This window comes from Lissotriton helveticus, chromosome 4_1, assembly GCF_964261635.1.
Source record: "Lissotriton helveticus chromosome 4_1, aLisHel1.1, whole genome shotgun sequence".
NCBI lineage: Eukaryota > Metazoa > Chordata > Amphibia > Caudata > Salamandridae > Lissotriton > Lissotriton helveticus.
Window position 1 is genome coordinate 297,415,470 of NC_136063.1, and position 14,511 is coordinate 297,429,980.

General features: G+C 50.2%; 1 protein-coding gene across 1 annotated transcript in view; it reads left to right on the forward strand.

Annotated features, from left to right (window-relative positions):
• Positions 1-14,511, forward strand: part of C4_1H8orf76 (chromosome 4_1 C8orf76 homolog) — a 179,496-nt gene that overhangs the window by 72,018 nt on the left and 92,967 nt on the right. The window contains exon 3 of the mRNA XM_078686821.1: positions 13,252-13,395. Coding sequence (XP_078542947.1) covers positions 13,252-13,395 — 144 coding nt within the window. The remainder of the gene's footprint in view (positions 1-13,251; positions 13,396-14,511) is intronic.

Below are 14,511 nucleotides of genomic sequence, written 5' to 3' on the forward strand. Positions count from 1 at the left end.
ACATGTGGAGATACTTCCAGTTTTGTGATTGCACTAGGCCGTATACCAAACTTCGATCAGGGAATGACTTAAAAGTGGCCCCCATGGGTATCTGTCGATTGTCTGGATGGCACTTTGATTCCACTCCAGCCATTTAACCCAAAGCCCCCCGATTTATAACCCTGCATTGTTCCACACTGGCGCTGAAACATGGAACCATAGGTCTACCTTCAATACCTTCAAGCTCTTTAAAATAGTGAAGGAGCTCAGTATACCATCTAGCATTTCCCAAACACTTACCCCCTCGGTCGAGGCATGTGAACGAATCAGCACTTTTTTCACTGAGAAAATTAAGGAAATGTACTCCACCTTCACTCCCCAACACTCCCATAACAACACAGACAGACCTCCTAATACTGCAATCACAGCAACTGCCGTGACTGGCCCGCAAGACTCGGGTACTACACCCACCCTAGCTGGCTTGAGCCATTCACACCGGACGAGGTTCTAATAGCTATGAAAACAGTTAAATCCAGTTCCCCGTCGGACCCCTGTCCCCATTTTGTGTTTTCTAAAATTGCTCCCACGATCTGTCCCCTGATTACTCAGCTTTTTAATAAATCATTAAGAACCGCTACCTTCCCGGACGTCTGGAAGCATGCCTCCGTGATTCCGCTCTTAAAAAAAAGCTGGATCAGACATTCTGAATCCCGAGAACTACCGCCCTATTTCTCAGCTTCCTTACCTCTCCAAAGTCTTGGAGAAACTGGTCAATGGACAGCTGACGAGATATCTGGAAACAAACCTCCTTCTGGACCCTTCTCAGACGGGTTTCAGAGTCAACAATAGCACGGAAGCAACGTTGCTGGCAGTGTCGGATAGTATCAGATGCACCACTGACCAAGGCGGGGCAGTGGCACTGATACTTCTCGACCTGTCAGCGGCGTTTGACACGGTATCCCATAACTGCTTGTTGAACATCCTTCATAGTAAAGGAGTCCAATCCACTGCTCTAAGTTGGTTGCACTCTTTTCTGAGCAATCGCACCCAGGCAGTACATATGGGACAGGTCCATTCCAAACCTAGCCCCATCGGTTGTGGAGTCCCCCAGGGAGCCTCATTAAGCCCCACCCTTTTCAATGTCTATATGTCATCTTTGGCCGACATTGGAAGGAAGTGGGGCATCGGCATTTGCTCCTATGCGGATGACACGCAACTGATGGTGGCTTTGGACGAGAGACCCGACATTATTAAATCTAAATTACATGACTGTCTCTCGGAAATGGCCCAGTGGATGCATTCACATTACCTGAAGTTAAACGCCGGAAAATCCGAGATCCTGCTGTTTGGTGGCGCCAAACGGGTGTGGGATGATTCGTGGTGGCCACCTCTGCTTGGTATGGCCCCCACCCCTAAACCACACGCAAGGAATTTGGGCGTCATTATGGATGACGTCCTGTCCATGAAAGATCATGTGCGATCCCTCTGCGGCAAAGGCTTCGCCATCCTGAAGCTTCTTGCCAGACTATTTCCCTGGATACCCCTGGACTGTAGACGTTCAGTTACTCAAGCCTTATTGGTTAGTCACCTTGATTATGGCAACGCGCTATTTGTAGGTATGAATGAGTACTTGTTTTCACGCCTACAGGTATTGCAGAACTCAGCGGCTAAACTCATCTGTAATAAGGGCAGTTTTGAATCGGCCTCGGAATGCCTGAAGAAACTGCACTGGTTGCCAATGCGCCAGAGGGCGGTCTTCAAACTGCGCTGCCATGCCCATAGGGTCCTAAATAAGACTGGCCCCACTATTCTTCAAGGGAAGATTGAATTTTACGTCCCCACAAGGAACCTTCGTTCACTCCAGTCTGCCCTGGCCAGGACTAAACGTATTTATAAAGCAAGGACAGGTGGTCGCTCATTCTCCCACCTAGCGGCAAAGAAGTGGAATGAGCTTCCCCCAGACTTAAGACACACCTCCGACTACATCCTGTTCCGGAAAAAATTAAAAACTCACCTTTTCCCAAATTCCTATATGTTCCGCTAGTGTTAGTCCCCAGTAGTTTCTGCCCTGGTATAAGCGCCTTGATATCCCTCGGGATGAGTGCCGCGCTCTACAAATACCGCAAAATAAATAAAATAAATATAGTTTAAGCTGTTTCCATATTTGGTGATGGGAGCTGCTTGCAATAAGTATAATCACTGGCATTCTCTCATTATAGAACTCCAACCCATCGTTCTTTTGCTCACCATGCCACCTTCGTGTGGACCCAGCCATGTACAAATCAGTCTTGACCCTGTTGCTCATGGAAACGGTCCAGCCTGAACTGCAAAATCCAGGTTCTCCCTGAACTGAAACATAAGCAGCCAACGACCAGTTTTGACCTAGTTATGGTCTCATCAGCCAAGTACACATTGGTTCTAGTGAAACAGTGAGCATGGCACCCACAGATGGGCATACCCATGCCACTTAGGGTGGTTAATGAAACACACAAATGGTGATGGGAGGCTACTTTCAATAAGATTAACCACTAGCAATCCAATTGCTCGTGGTAGCACTACAACCCATTGTTCTTTTGCTCACCATGCCACCTCAGTTTGGGCACAGCCATATGCAAATCAGTCCTCATGGAAACAATAGAGCCTGTACTGCCAAGCCAGGTCCTCCCTGAGCTGTACCACAAGCAACCCATGTTTGATTTCACCCTAGTTATGGGTCCATCAAAAGGGTACAGCCCGGTTCGAGTGACACAGTGAGCATGGGACAACCTGATGGGAGCCAGTGACTAAGATTAATTCAAGCATTCGATTCATCACCCTTTTGTTTTTGCGTTTTAATATTTGAAGCTTGTAAGAACTATCGGGTTACTGACTGGCCGGTGGTCAGTCCTGTAATTTTGCCACATCTAAGTAGTGTCATCCTGATGTTTTGATGTATTTCTGAGCTTTGGCCTCACAAGAGCGGTCAGCAGATGGTGATCACTGCCGACATCCACTCCCCTCCTCATTCATCTTGCATTGAGCGTCTCCAGGTGCTGCTCATCACCATGTAGTCAATTTGGTTCCTGTCTCTGCCACTGGGTGAGCCCCAAGCTAGTTTGTGAATATAACAGTGGGGAAAGAGAGTCCCTCTTTGAGTCTTCTAATGGCCCTTCAAAAGACAGTCCTCCTTGTCTGTATTTGGCATCTCCTGTGGTCTACCCTGCACCCTCTCCCGCCCAACACCCATTTTCCTTTGGCTCCTAAGGCAATAATAATGTGTCTACCTCGAGTGCAACCTGAGCGAAGAATGTCTTTTGCCAACTTTTAAAAGGGGGATTGAGGTTTGGGATGCTGTTACATTTGTATTGGGATCGTTGCAGAGGACTACCAAGAGCTGACCAGAGACTGCCTGAGGTCAGAAGGTAACAAAAAGCTAATCTCTCCTGGGTGTAACCAAATTTACCTCCGGATAGGCTCAACAATAGTGGCGCTGCTCACTATTGGAACTTGAATTGTCTTTGTGAAGCATGCAAGCGCAAGTTCTTATAGGGTTATTAAGGTTTCCCCCTACTTTATTGCATGGGTTCCGACAGAGAAGCAGCGTTCTATATGATCTCCATCACTCCGTTATCTGGCATTGCGCTCAGTCTGAACGGGGTGTCCTGTGACACGAGTTTTTGGCGCTTCCTCACTTGTTGTGACATGTATGGGATTTCCGTGAGCCGCTTGGAGCTCAAAGGTTGGGCATGCATTATGTCAAAATTAGACTTCTTCATATACAAGCTCCATGATCTGGAAAGGTGTGGAAACAAACTCTGTCATTATGGTGATCTGTCCTTTGGAGAATGTCTGAGTTTTCCACTCCAAAATGTTGCAAAGTTTTTAACTATGATGTCCGTTCCTGTTTGAACAATATATGTACAGGAAGCTATGTTGCACTGCATTAAATTCCCTGGCACTTCATCGCTGCCTTCATTACTTGCTACTATTTTTGTTTCTGATTTTTGCTTTTAGCGGGTCGGATCATTTTCCTTCTGGATAACCGGGTTTTTTTCTCATTTCATGTTAGGAGAATTTTGAATGGTTTGCTGTTTTTGCCAACACTGTTTTCATCTACAATCAGAAATAACAAAATTGCAAAAGGAGATTTTTGTTCCACTTTGTGAGGTTTTATTCCTACCTTTGTCCATCGAAAAGAGATACTTGACACCTTTCACATATATTATTCTTTGCTGGGTAGCGTACCACTTTCCTTGGGCAATCTAAAAGACAGACTTTCTCACCTTTCTGTCTTTGACAAATATAAGGGAAGTTCAAGCACAGGGAAATAAGTTACAGTGAAAGACTGGGTAGGAATGCAAAACATTCAATAGGATGGGCCTTCCAGTAGGTGGAGGAAGATGTTGAACAGGAGGTACCGAAATGGGAGTAATACCCCAAAAGAAGGGCATGGGGTTTAGAATCATCCAAAAAACAAAAACTAAAAAACAGGAGTAATACGCATGGAGTATTTGGCAGAATACCTACCAAGAACAATCTAAAGTAGAAGTCGCAGACAAAACCAGAGGGTAAAGAAAACAATAGCAGATGTTTTTCATCATAAAAAGCTTTCAGCAGGCTGATTTAGTCAGCCTGGTTATTGTATTAATGGTGAAAATTATGAACAGACTAGATCCATGAAAATGGATATCGAAGCCGGTTTCACCGGGTTTCTTTTTTTATCATTTCATGTGCATCCATTATCAAGAGCTTTTACATGCAACATTTCGGTCCCCCTTTCTTAAAAATAGGGGCCCAGATAGTTCCTATCTTTGGGGATTTGAAAATCATAGTCTTGGGATTCATTAAGCTATGTAGTTCTTTTTTTACTTGATAACTCTCTTGGCTCTTGTTCAAATTTCTGTTGTACAGTGAGATAGACCTGACCTCTCTATCCTATTCTGACAAAGCTAGGATATTGTTCCATTACTCCCACCCCCACACCTATGAACCTATACTCATTGATTGGTAAGATTGAGTCAAATTGTTGAAGTAAATGCACCTACCGTGATACTATGCAGTAATACCAGAATAGTCAACGATGAATTCACATTTCCCACCTAAACCTTATAGTTCTCCTGGAATAGCACCCATTTCTCTCCATTTAAGCACCAAAAGGTGATAATAATAAAAGCAGCAAAGAATTGCCAATCAAAAAGTACGTGGAAGACTTGATTCCATTCTTCAAACTTGATAACACTTGCATTGTATACTGAACATTTAGCTTTTGTGTCCCAAGATTAGTGCCACCTAAAGCAAAACATAAAATTCACCAATTGTACTGTGACCCTGCTATTTCCTTCACTGCTGGAATCAGTTTAAGGCTGTCTTGGGTAGAGGAATACACAGGAACTAAATAAAATGCAACTTAGAATGTTTCGTACTAACATGCAATATGGAGACCATAAAATACTTACTAAAATAAGAAGTATTGGACACAAATCTAAACAGAAGCTTGTGGAGAGATGTGTTAAAAGAGCATCACTTGGTAAATGTATGCATTCTTTAGATGTAGTCTGAAGTCATAATCTTGCCTTTTTCTCAAGTTTCATAGATCAATCAATCAATCAAAGACATTTGTATAGCGCACTACTTACCCGTAGGGTCTCAAGGCGCTTAGGGGGGGGGGGGTGCCGTTACTGCTCGAACAGCCAGGTCTTGAGCTTCTTCCTGAAGGAGAGGTGGTCTTGGGTCAGACGCAGGTCGGTCGGGAGGGAGTTCCAGGTCTTGGCGGCCAGGTAGGAGAAGGACCTTCCTCCTGTTGTCGCTCTACGGATGCGTGGGACGGCGGCGAGGGCGTGGCTGGCTGATCGGAGGTGGCGTTTGGGAGCGTAGAAGTTGATCCGGTTGTTGAGGTAGCTCGGGCCTTGATCGTGTAGGGCTTTGTGTGCGTGGGTGAGGAGACGGAAGGTGATTCTTTTGTTGACGGGGAGCCAGTGCAGGTCTCTCAGGTGCCCGGAGATGTGGCTGCTACGTGGGATGTCGAGGATGAGTCTGGCTGAGGCGTTCTGGATCCGCTGAAGTCTCTTCTGGAGCTTGGCGGTGGTTCCGGCGTAGAGGGCGTTGCCGTAGTCCAGTCGGCTGGTGACGAGGGCCTGGGTGACAGTCTTCCTGGTCTCCATGGGGATCCACCAGAAGATCTTCCGTAGCATGCGCAGGATGTTGAAGCATGCCGAGGAGACGGCGTTGACTTGCCTGGTCATGGAGAGGGAGGAGTCCAGGATGAAGCCCAGGTTGCGTGCGTGGTCCGTTGGTTTGGGTGCGGTGCCCAGGGCGGGGGGCCACCAGGAGTCGTCCCAGGCGGAGGGCGAAGAGCCTAGGATGAGGACCTCCGTCTTGTCTGAGTTCAGTTTCAGGCGGCTGGTCATCATCCACTCGGCTACCTCTTTCATCCCTTCGTGCAGATTGGCTCTGGCGGCGGCGGGGTCGTTGGTCAGGGTGAGGATCAGCTGGGTGTCGTCGGCGTAGGAGATTATGTTGAGGTTGTGTTGGCGTGCGATGGCCGCGAGGGGGCTCATGTAGACGTTGAAGAGGGTGGGGCTCAGCAAGGATCCTTGAGGGACGCCGCAGATGACTTCGGTGGCCTCTGACTTGTACGGTGGTAGGCGGACTCTCTGTGTTCTTCCGTCGAGGAAGGAGATGATCCATTCCAGCGCCTTCTCCTGGATTCCGACGTTGCTGAGGCGCTGTACTAGGGTGCGGTGGCAGACAGTGTCGAATGCCGCGGAGAGGTCTAGGAGGATGAGGGCCGCTGTTTCTCCGTTGTCCATCAGGGCTCGGATGTCATCGGTGGCGGCGATGAGGGCGGTCTCGGTGCTGTGGTTGGCTCGGAAGCCAGACTGTGAGGGGTCGAGGGATCCATTCGTCTCAAGGAAGGCGGCCAGCTGCTTGTTGACGGTCTTCTCGATGACTTTGGCTGGAAACGGGAGGAGCGAGATGGGGCGGTAATTCTTGAGTTCGGTGGGGTCCGCTGTGGGTTTCTTGAGTAGAGCGCTGAGTTCGGCGTGCTTCCAGCTCTCAGGGAAGGTGGCGGTGTCGAAGGATGTGTTGATGATGTCTCGCAGGTGGGGTGCGATGACAGCGTCGGCCTTGTTGAAGACGTGGTGGGGGCAGGGGTCGGTCGGAGATCCTGAGTGGATGGAGTTCATCGTGCGGACGGTGTCTTCGGTGCTGATCGGAGTCCAGGCGCGGAGGGTGGTGGTGGGGGGTGGTGGTTCGGTCGTGGTGTGCGTTGGTTGGTTGTTGAAGCTGTTGTGTATGTCCGCGATCTTGTTGTGGAAGTATGAGGCGAGGGAGTTGCAGAGGTCTTGCGATGGGGTGATGTCGTTGTTTCCTGCGCTGGGGTTGGAAAGCTCTTTTACGATGTTGAAGAGTTCCTTGCAGTTGTGTGCGTTGTTGTCCAGCCGGTCCTTGAATGCAGTTTTCTTGGCGGCGCGGATCAGCTGGTGGTGCTTCCGGGTGGCAAGCTTGAAGGTGGTCCTGTTGTCCGGTGTTGGTTCCCTTCTCCAGACTTTCTCGAGGGCTCTGCAGTTCTTCTTGGAGCTCTTGAGTTCGTCGGTGAACCATGGGGCTTTCTTGCTGCCGGGTCTGCTGGGCGGGGTCCTCAGTGGGGCGAGTTCGTCCGCGCAGTTGCTGATCCACTTCGTGAGGTTGTCTGCGGCCTGGCTGGGGTTTGCTGAGCTGGCAGGAGGGTGCTGCCTCAAGGAGGTGGCGAGCTGGTCGGCTGTGATCTTGTTCCAGCTTCTGCGGGCAACCTGTTGCTGGTGGTGGTGGGTCGTCGTTCTTTTGAAGGTGAAGTGGACACAGCTGTGGTCCGTCCATTGAAGCTCTGTGGCGTGGCTGAAGGCTATGTCTGTGCTGGATGAGAAGACTGCGTCGAGTGTGTGTCCGGCGAGGTGGGTGGGGGTGGACACAAGCTGCTTGAGTCCAAGATTGGCGAGGTTGTCGAGCAGGGTGCTGGTGTTGCGGTCGTTGTTGTTCTCCAGGTGAAAGTTGAGGTCCCCCAGGAGGATGTAGTCAGCGGAGGGGAGGGCATGCGGGCTGACGAAGTCGGCGATGTCCTCGCTGAATTGGGTGCGTGGCCCCGGAGGCCGGTAGATCAGGGTGCCTCTGAGGGTGGTCTTCGGGTCGGTGTGGATCTGGAAATGCAGGTGTTCGGCGGTGGTAAGGGTGTTGTCGGTGCTGGTCGTGATGCGGATGGTGTTCCTGTGGATGATGGCGATGCCTCCTCCCATCTGGTTGGCGGTGCGGTCCCTCCGGATGATCTTGTAGCCCTCTGGGATGGAGATGGCGATGTCGGGTGCTGAAGAGGCGTTCATCCAGGTCTCCGTGAGGAAGGCAACGTCAGGGGCTGTGGTGTCGAGGAGGTTCCAGAGTTCGATGGCGTGTCTGTGGACGGAGCGGGTGTATAGAGAGGCATCGCCAATAAAAAACAGCAAAGGCTTTTCACCATCTGATACTGGCACATAATGAATTAATTCAGTAACATTCCAGAAAACTAGGAACAGTAAATCTACTCCTGTGTCGAGGTCTAACTAACAGTGGTTGGAATTTCTTGGTAACTGAGGAACACTGGTGATATTCACTCAAAGAACCTTGGACCTCTCATTCAGGAACATCTTTTCATCCCTTCTCTAGAATTCAAGCTTCAAAATCCTTCTGGCAACTGATTGAATAGTGGATACCCAGGCTGTTTCTCTTTGTTGCCACAATCTTTAACCTGACATAAACAGCACTAGTTTCCTGTACTGGTCTTAGAGTCCTGTCGAATGTGGATTATTATTTTTATATTCTGGATCCCTAAATTGTTTTTTAAAGGAGTGAGCGTTACAGGAAGAATATGAATCCCAAGTACCAGTAGTCTGTCCTGGAATTGAACTCACTGAATCCATGACATGGTGTCTTGTGAAGTCAGTCCTGGTCATCTGTCCTTTACCCTTTAGATCAGGAGTCACAAATGCAATCTGGCCAATATCCGCGGGTGCATTTGCTTTGAGTTTTTGACATTGGCGTAACATTTGCGTATGAGTGAAATTTAAATCATGATCATTTGGAGAGTAAAAGACAGAACTCAAAAACACTACCGTGAGTCTACTGTTTGAGGCTTCAAGGATTTTGAAATTGTCTTAATCAGTCAGGATTTTACCATTTAAAGCTATGATGTGATACTTATCCCCTTCCAAATGAATGATATGCTCTAAAGAAGCCAAGTTGTTTACATTTTACAGCATTCTAGGTTGGGACACTGTTCTCTTTTTGGTCTTGGATTCCTTTTCTCACTGTTTCCAGAGATCAGAATAAAGCGTCCCTCCTTCTCATTCTTTTTTTTTCAAAACCATCTTTATTGGCATTTCAAACATGGATTGCGGAAACATTCACAGTACTCCAAACACTGGAGAGACCGTAAGCAGATTATCGTGAATCACAGTTGCAGCAATCAACATATGTAAGCGGATGAACCAAATGACATTAACCTCCCGGATCCCCCCTCCAACCCCAAAACATCCCTCCACCCGGTTCCCACCCCCACCCCGTTCACGATGGTCACCAGAATCTAACACAACGTAAGCTGTACTAAGATGGCTATGCACTCTCACTCCCGCCCCGGTACTCATGACAATTGTTCTACGTGTGTATCCTGCTGCGATGGCGGCACCAGCCACAGCCCCCTATACTCTGCCCACCTCTTCCAGATTTTATAATGCTTTCTAGGGCAGCCTCGGGCCTCAAACACGGGGCGTTCCAGTCCCATGCAGTAGTCCATGCCCCGTTTCCAGACCCCAATCGGGGGGGCCCCCGGATCCTTCCAGGCACGGGCCACATCCCGCTTAGCCACTGTAAGGCCCAAGAGTAGGAGATGTCTCTTATAGATGTTGCCACCCACCTGTTCCAGGACATGTAACAGACCCAGCTGCGACGTGCGCGGGAGCTGCCAGCCCAGGACCTCATCCAGACAGTCCCAGACACGCTTCCAATAGCGGGCTATAGCTCCACACGTCCACACGGTATGTAAAAACGTGCCCATTTCCCTACCACACCGCAGGCAGTCAGGAGAAGCAATCAGTCCAGCCAGCCACAGCCTCTCCCTTGTGTAGTAAGCCCTGTGAAGGTATTTGAATTGGATGAAGCGCAGCCGCACAGCGACAGCAGCCTCTCTCGGGGCCGCAAGAGCCTCCCTCCACCCTTCCTCATCTATCTCCCCCACATCTCTCTCCCATTTGGACCGCAGACCATCCAATGAGGACGCACAGTGTGTGACTAGGGATTGGTATATTCATGAGACCTTCTTCTCAGTCAGTTCACCCATGAACAGTTTAGCCTCAATGGGACTGAACTCCGGTAGCGAGTCCAACCCCTCTAATGCAGGGGAAATAGCATGGCGAAACTGCAGGTATTTGAAGAACTGGGTGTTCGGCATTTCAAACTCTTCCCTCAACTCCTGAAAGGACTTAAGGGCCGTGCCCCTCATAACGTGTCCCAACGCCGAGATTCCTATCGAGTCCCAGCCCCGAAAGCCCCTCAGGGTTGACAAGGCCGGCAGGCGGCCATTCTGCCACAGCGGGGTCTCCCCAGTCAGCCTATTCCACCACCCCATGCGATGAAGTGCCCTACGCCAGATCTGAAAGACAGTTTGCGTGACCACCGGAAGCTTCCTCCGTTTCCCAGCTGAGTAGAGAAGTGTGTGCAGGGTGTCGGGTTCCATTAAGTACCGCTCCAGGGCATACGCTGGGTCACTCCGGTCCCCATACCACCATTCATTAAGTATCAATAGATGGGACGCTTGGTAGTAGGAGAGGATGTCCGAAGAAGCCAGACCACCGCAGTATGTAGACAGGAAGCAAGTGCGAAGGGCCACGCGCACAGCCCCCCCAGCCCACAGGAATCGGCCCAGTGCCGAGTTAACTTGGCGAAACCATTGCGGCGAGATAGGGTACGGGTGGTTCTGCAGTTGGTAAAGCAGGCGCGGGAGGGCGACCATCTTAAAGATGGCCGAACGTCCGTAAAGATTCAAGGGCATTCGGGACCACGTCTTCATGTCCGATCGGACTCTGTCCCAAACCGGAACAACATTACGCTCCCACGAGACCCCAGGGATGTCAGTCAGGAACACCCCTAGGTACTTAAGGCCTCCCGTCGCTATTTGTAGAGCCGACGCCCAGGCACCTGGATCTGCCCCACTGCCCAGGGTCCACAAAACTGACTTCCTCACATTGAGATGCAGCCCTGACACCTCACCAAACACCCTCATAATCTCAAGTATTCTGGGACCCGATCTGTCGAGCTCTGTAATGAAAAACAATACGTCGTCCGCGTACAGCGCGATGCGGTCCGACGGCCCAGCTTCCCACTCAAACCCCTTCATCTGTGCATCAATGCGCACCCAAGCCGCGAGGGGTTCCATTGCGAGGGCAAATAGGTAGGGCGAGAGCGGGCAACCTTGTCGGGTGCCCCGCCCGATGGGAAAGGCGTCGGAAGTCGCACCCGCCACCCGCACGGACGCCGTTAGGTCAGTGTAGAGCAGGCGTATATACGAGAGGAAGTGAGGGCCAAGATTCAGGCGCGGTAGAAGCGCCTGTAGATACGTCCAGCTCAGCGAATCGAATGCTCTGTCTGTCAGCCAGTAGGAGCGCCGCCTGGGTGCCAGTAGCCTTCATCATTTCCAGAGCCACTTGAGCCCGCCTGATGTTGTGCCTAGTGGCCCTATGGGGCATGAAACCCGCCTGGTCCGGATGGACCAAAGTGGCAATGAGAGGCAGGAGACGATTGGCCAGCGCCTTCGCCAGGATCTTCGCCTCTATATTCAGAAGAGAAATAGGGCGGTATGACTCGTGTTTATCCGGCGGTCTCCCCGGCTTGCAGAACACCACTATCTCGGCATGTCTCCAATCTGATGGTAGCCGGCCCAGCTCCCTTGCAGCATCCAATGCCTTCTTGAAATGGGGCCCTAACTGAAGGTGGTATTTCCGAAGGAACTCGCACGGGAAGCCGTTCGGCCCAAGGGCCTTCCCGGCATTCAGCTCGCCCAACGCCTTACCCAGTTCCTCTGAGGACAGAGGGAGCTCTAGATCCTCACGCTCCTCGTCGGAGATCCCCCGCGGCGGGAGGTCCGCCAGGAATTTGTCTACATCCGCCGCCAAAAGGGAGTCTCTGGGGGCGTATTGCGCCTCATAGTACTGCGCAAAGCTGGCAGCCATGAGCCCAGGGTCTGTGATAGGGGTCCCGGCCTCATCCATCAACGCCGGAAATGTCTGAGCCTGGAACGCGCCCTGGCACAGCCTGTACAGCATAGAGCTGGATTTATCCCCCCACTGGTAGATTCTACTCTGCGTAGCCAGCCATATATGGCGTGATTCCTCAAGCAATAGAGAAGCAGCATCTTTCTGCGCCTGTAGGAGCCGTCGCGCATCCTCCTCCGCCCCCGTCTCCGTAGACCGCGCTTCCAGGGTACGGACGCGATCCTCCGCCTTCTCCAGGTCCTCCTTCCGAGTCCTACGGGCCCTCGCACACCAGGCTATGTCGACACCCCTCAGCGTTGGCTTCATGGCCTCCCAGAGGGTCACCGCATCCGAGCCCCGTCCCACATTCTCTTCCCAGTAGTGAGCTATGGCTTCACGCATATGGGACTGGTAATCATCTCGTTGCAGATGCCAGGTAGAGAGGCGCCACCGAAACGGCTGTCGCCGCCTGTCAAGGAGAATATCTATCGTGACGGGGGAATGATCTGAGAGCCCCCTGGGCAGAATAGCGGTCGAGGCCACCCTTCCGATCACGGCGCGCGGGACAAACAGATAGTCCAGCCTCGAGAAGGAGCGATGGACCGCCGAAAAGTAAGTGAATTCCCTGCTGTGTGGGTGGTGGCAGCGCCATGCATCCATCCATCCCATACCTTCGACCATATCTCTCAGCTTCGTGGGGGCAGCTACCAGTTGTTCGCCAGCAGGCCTAAAACGATCCGAGGATCCATCCATCACGTCATTCCAATCACCACCTATCACAGACAGGACATCCCTCCTTCTCATTCTCCTTCTTATTTTCCCTTCTTTTTTTTCTTTTTTCTTCTCTCTTATTTGCCTTGTTTAGTTCTAAGAGGATATTACTAATAATTTCTGCATTGCCTCTATACTCCTTTGCCACCCTGTGCAGGGTTCACCTATGATGCCTTCCACAACCTTCCTTTTCCTAATACTGTTGTCGAGTGGTGGCTTTCACTGTGTTTGCTGCTATAATTAAAATTGTATTTCATTCTCTTTATAGAAAGCCCTCCAGGAGTACACGACCTGCATTATGCTGTTGGCCTCGAATAATCTTGCCATGAGAAGAGATGTACAGGAGAGCCAGGCTAGATGTTTGTGTCATCTTGGAAGACATGGGGAAGCACTCGATATTGCCCAGAAATTGGTTAGTTTTCTCCATGCTTCACTTTGCTTAATGTCCATCTCATGAATCAGAATAGATTCATTCTTTATTTCCATACACTGATACTACCAGCATGGGGGTAAACTCTGTAGGATTGGGGGTTCTTTCACTCACTTTACATTCACTGCTCAACCCCATATATTATTGGACATTCTTGAGAGAAATGCTAGATGTTAAGTACATTAATCCAATAGCATAGCATCCTTCCATTAGTACTTCTAGGAAGTCATCAACAAAGTAGCCACAAAATGTAACACTGCATGAAACACAAAACATTGTAAAAACACAAACAGTGAGCCTGTTCCTGTGCTAAGCATAGGATGTGTATGGTGGAGCAGAGTCCGTGAGTGGTGCACTTGAGGGTGGGGCCAACTGATCGAGTAAGTCTAATATGTCCAGGAATGTTTGAAGGGGATTGCTAGCTGAGAGGTGCATAAAAAACTGTGGTATGCTGTGTAAGTGCCATGCTACGGGGGACTTTTGTCCTTACTGACATTGCATTGGAATGCAAGATGCAGATCATCCAAGGCGGCTGTAATGGGGTGTTTCTGGAATCCTCGTATTTCCTCTAGGCGCAATGCCACAGACTCTGTTGCAGCCCAGTTGAGAACCGTGCCTTGCCACTGAGGCTGCCAGCAGCGATGAGGCTTTCCATTTCATTACAATTGCGTGCCTGTCCAACAATAGCGTCAAGTCTATAAAGGAATTGGCTGCTCACCCAGCCTTCTAACACCTATAGAGTCCCAGTATGCAGCTGTTGACTTGACATTTAGATCCTGACCACTTGTGGTACTTGAGCGAATCATGCAGAAGTGCGGCATCTAGGGAAATCTAGCAACGCCACAGGGAAGATTTTGTGGAGTCTAGGCAGTGTCAAGTAGGCTCTGTAGTGGATATTTAGCTGTATGTACTGAAATTGAGCGTTGCGGCAGACCTTACGTGGGTATTTGAGTGTCCATTCACTTTCCTTGGGGGATCAGGGGCTTTCCGATGTCTAGCTCTCACTTCTGTCTTATCTGGTATGGCTTTAGCAATCCAGGAGATGAGTCTCCGCTCAGAACCCATTGGGTACATGACTTGTGAAACTTAGAACTGAGC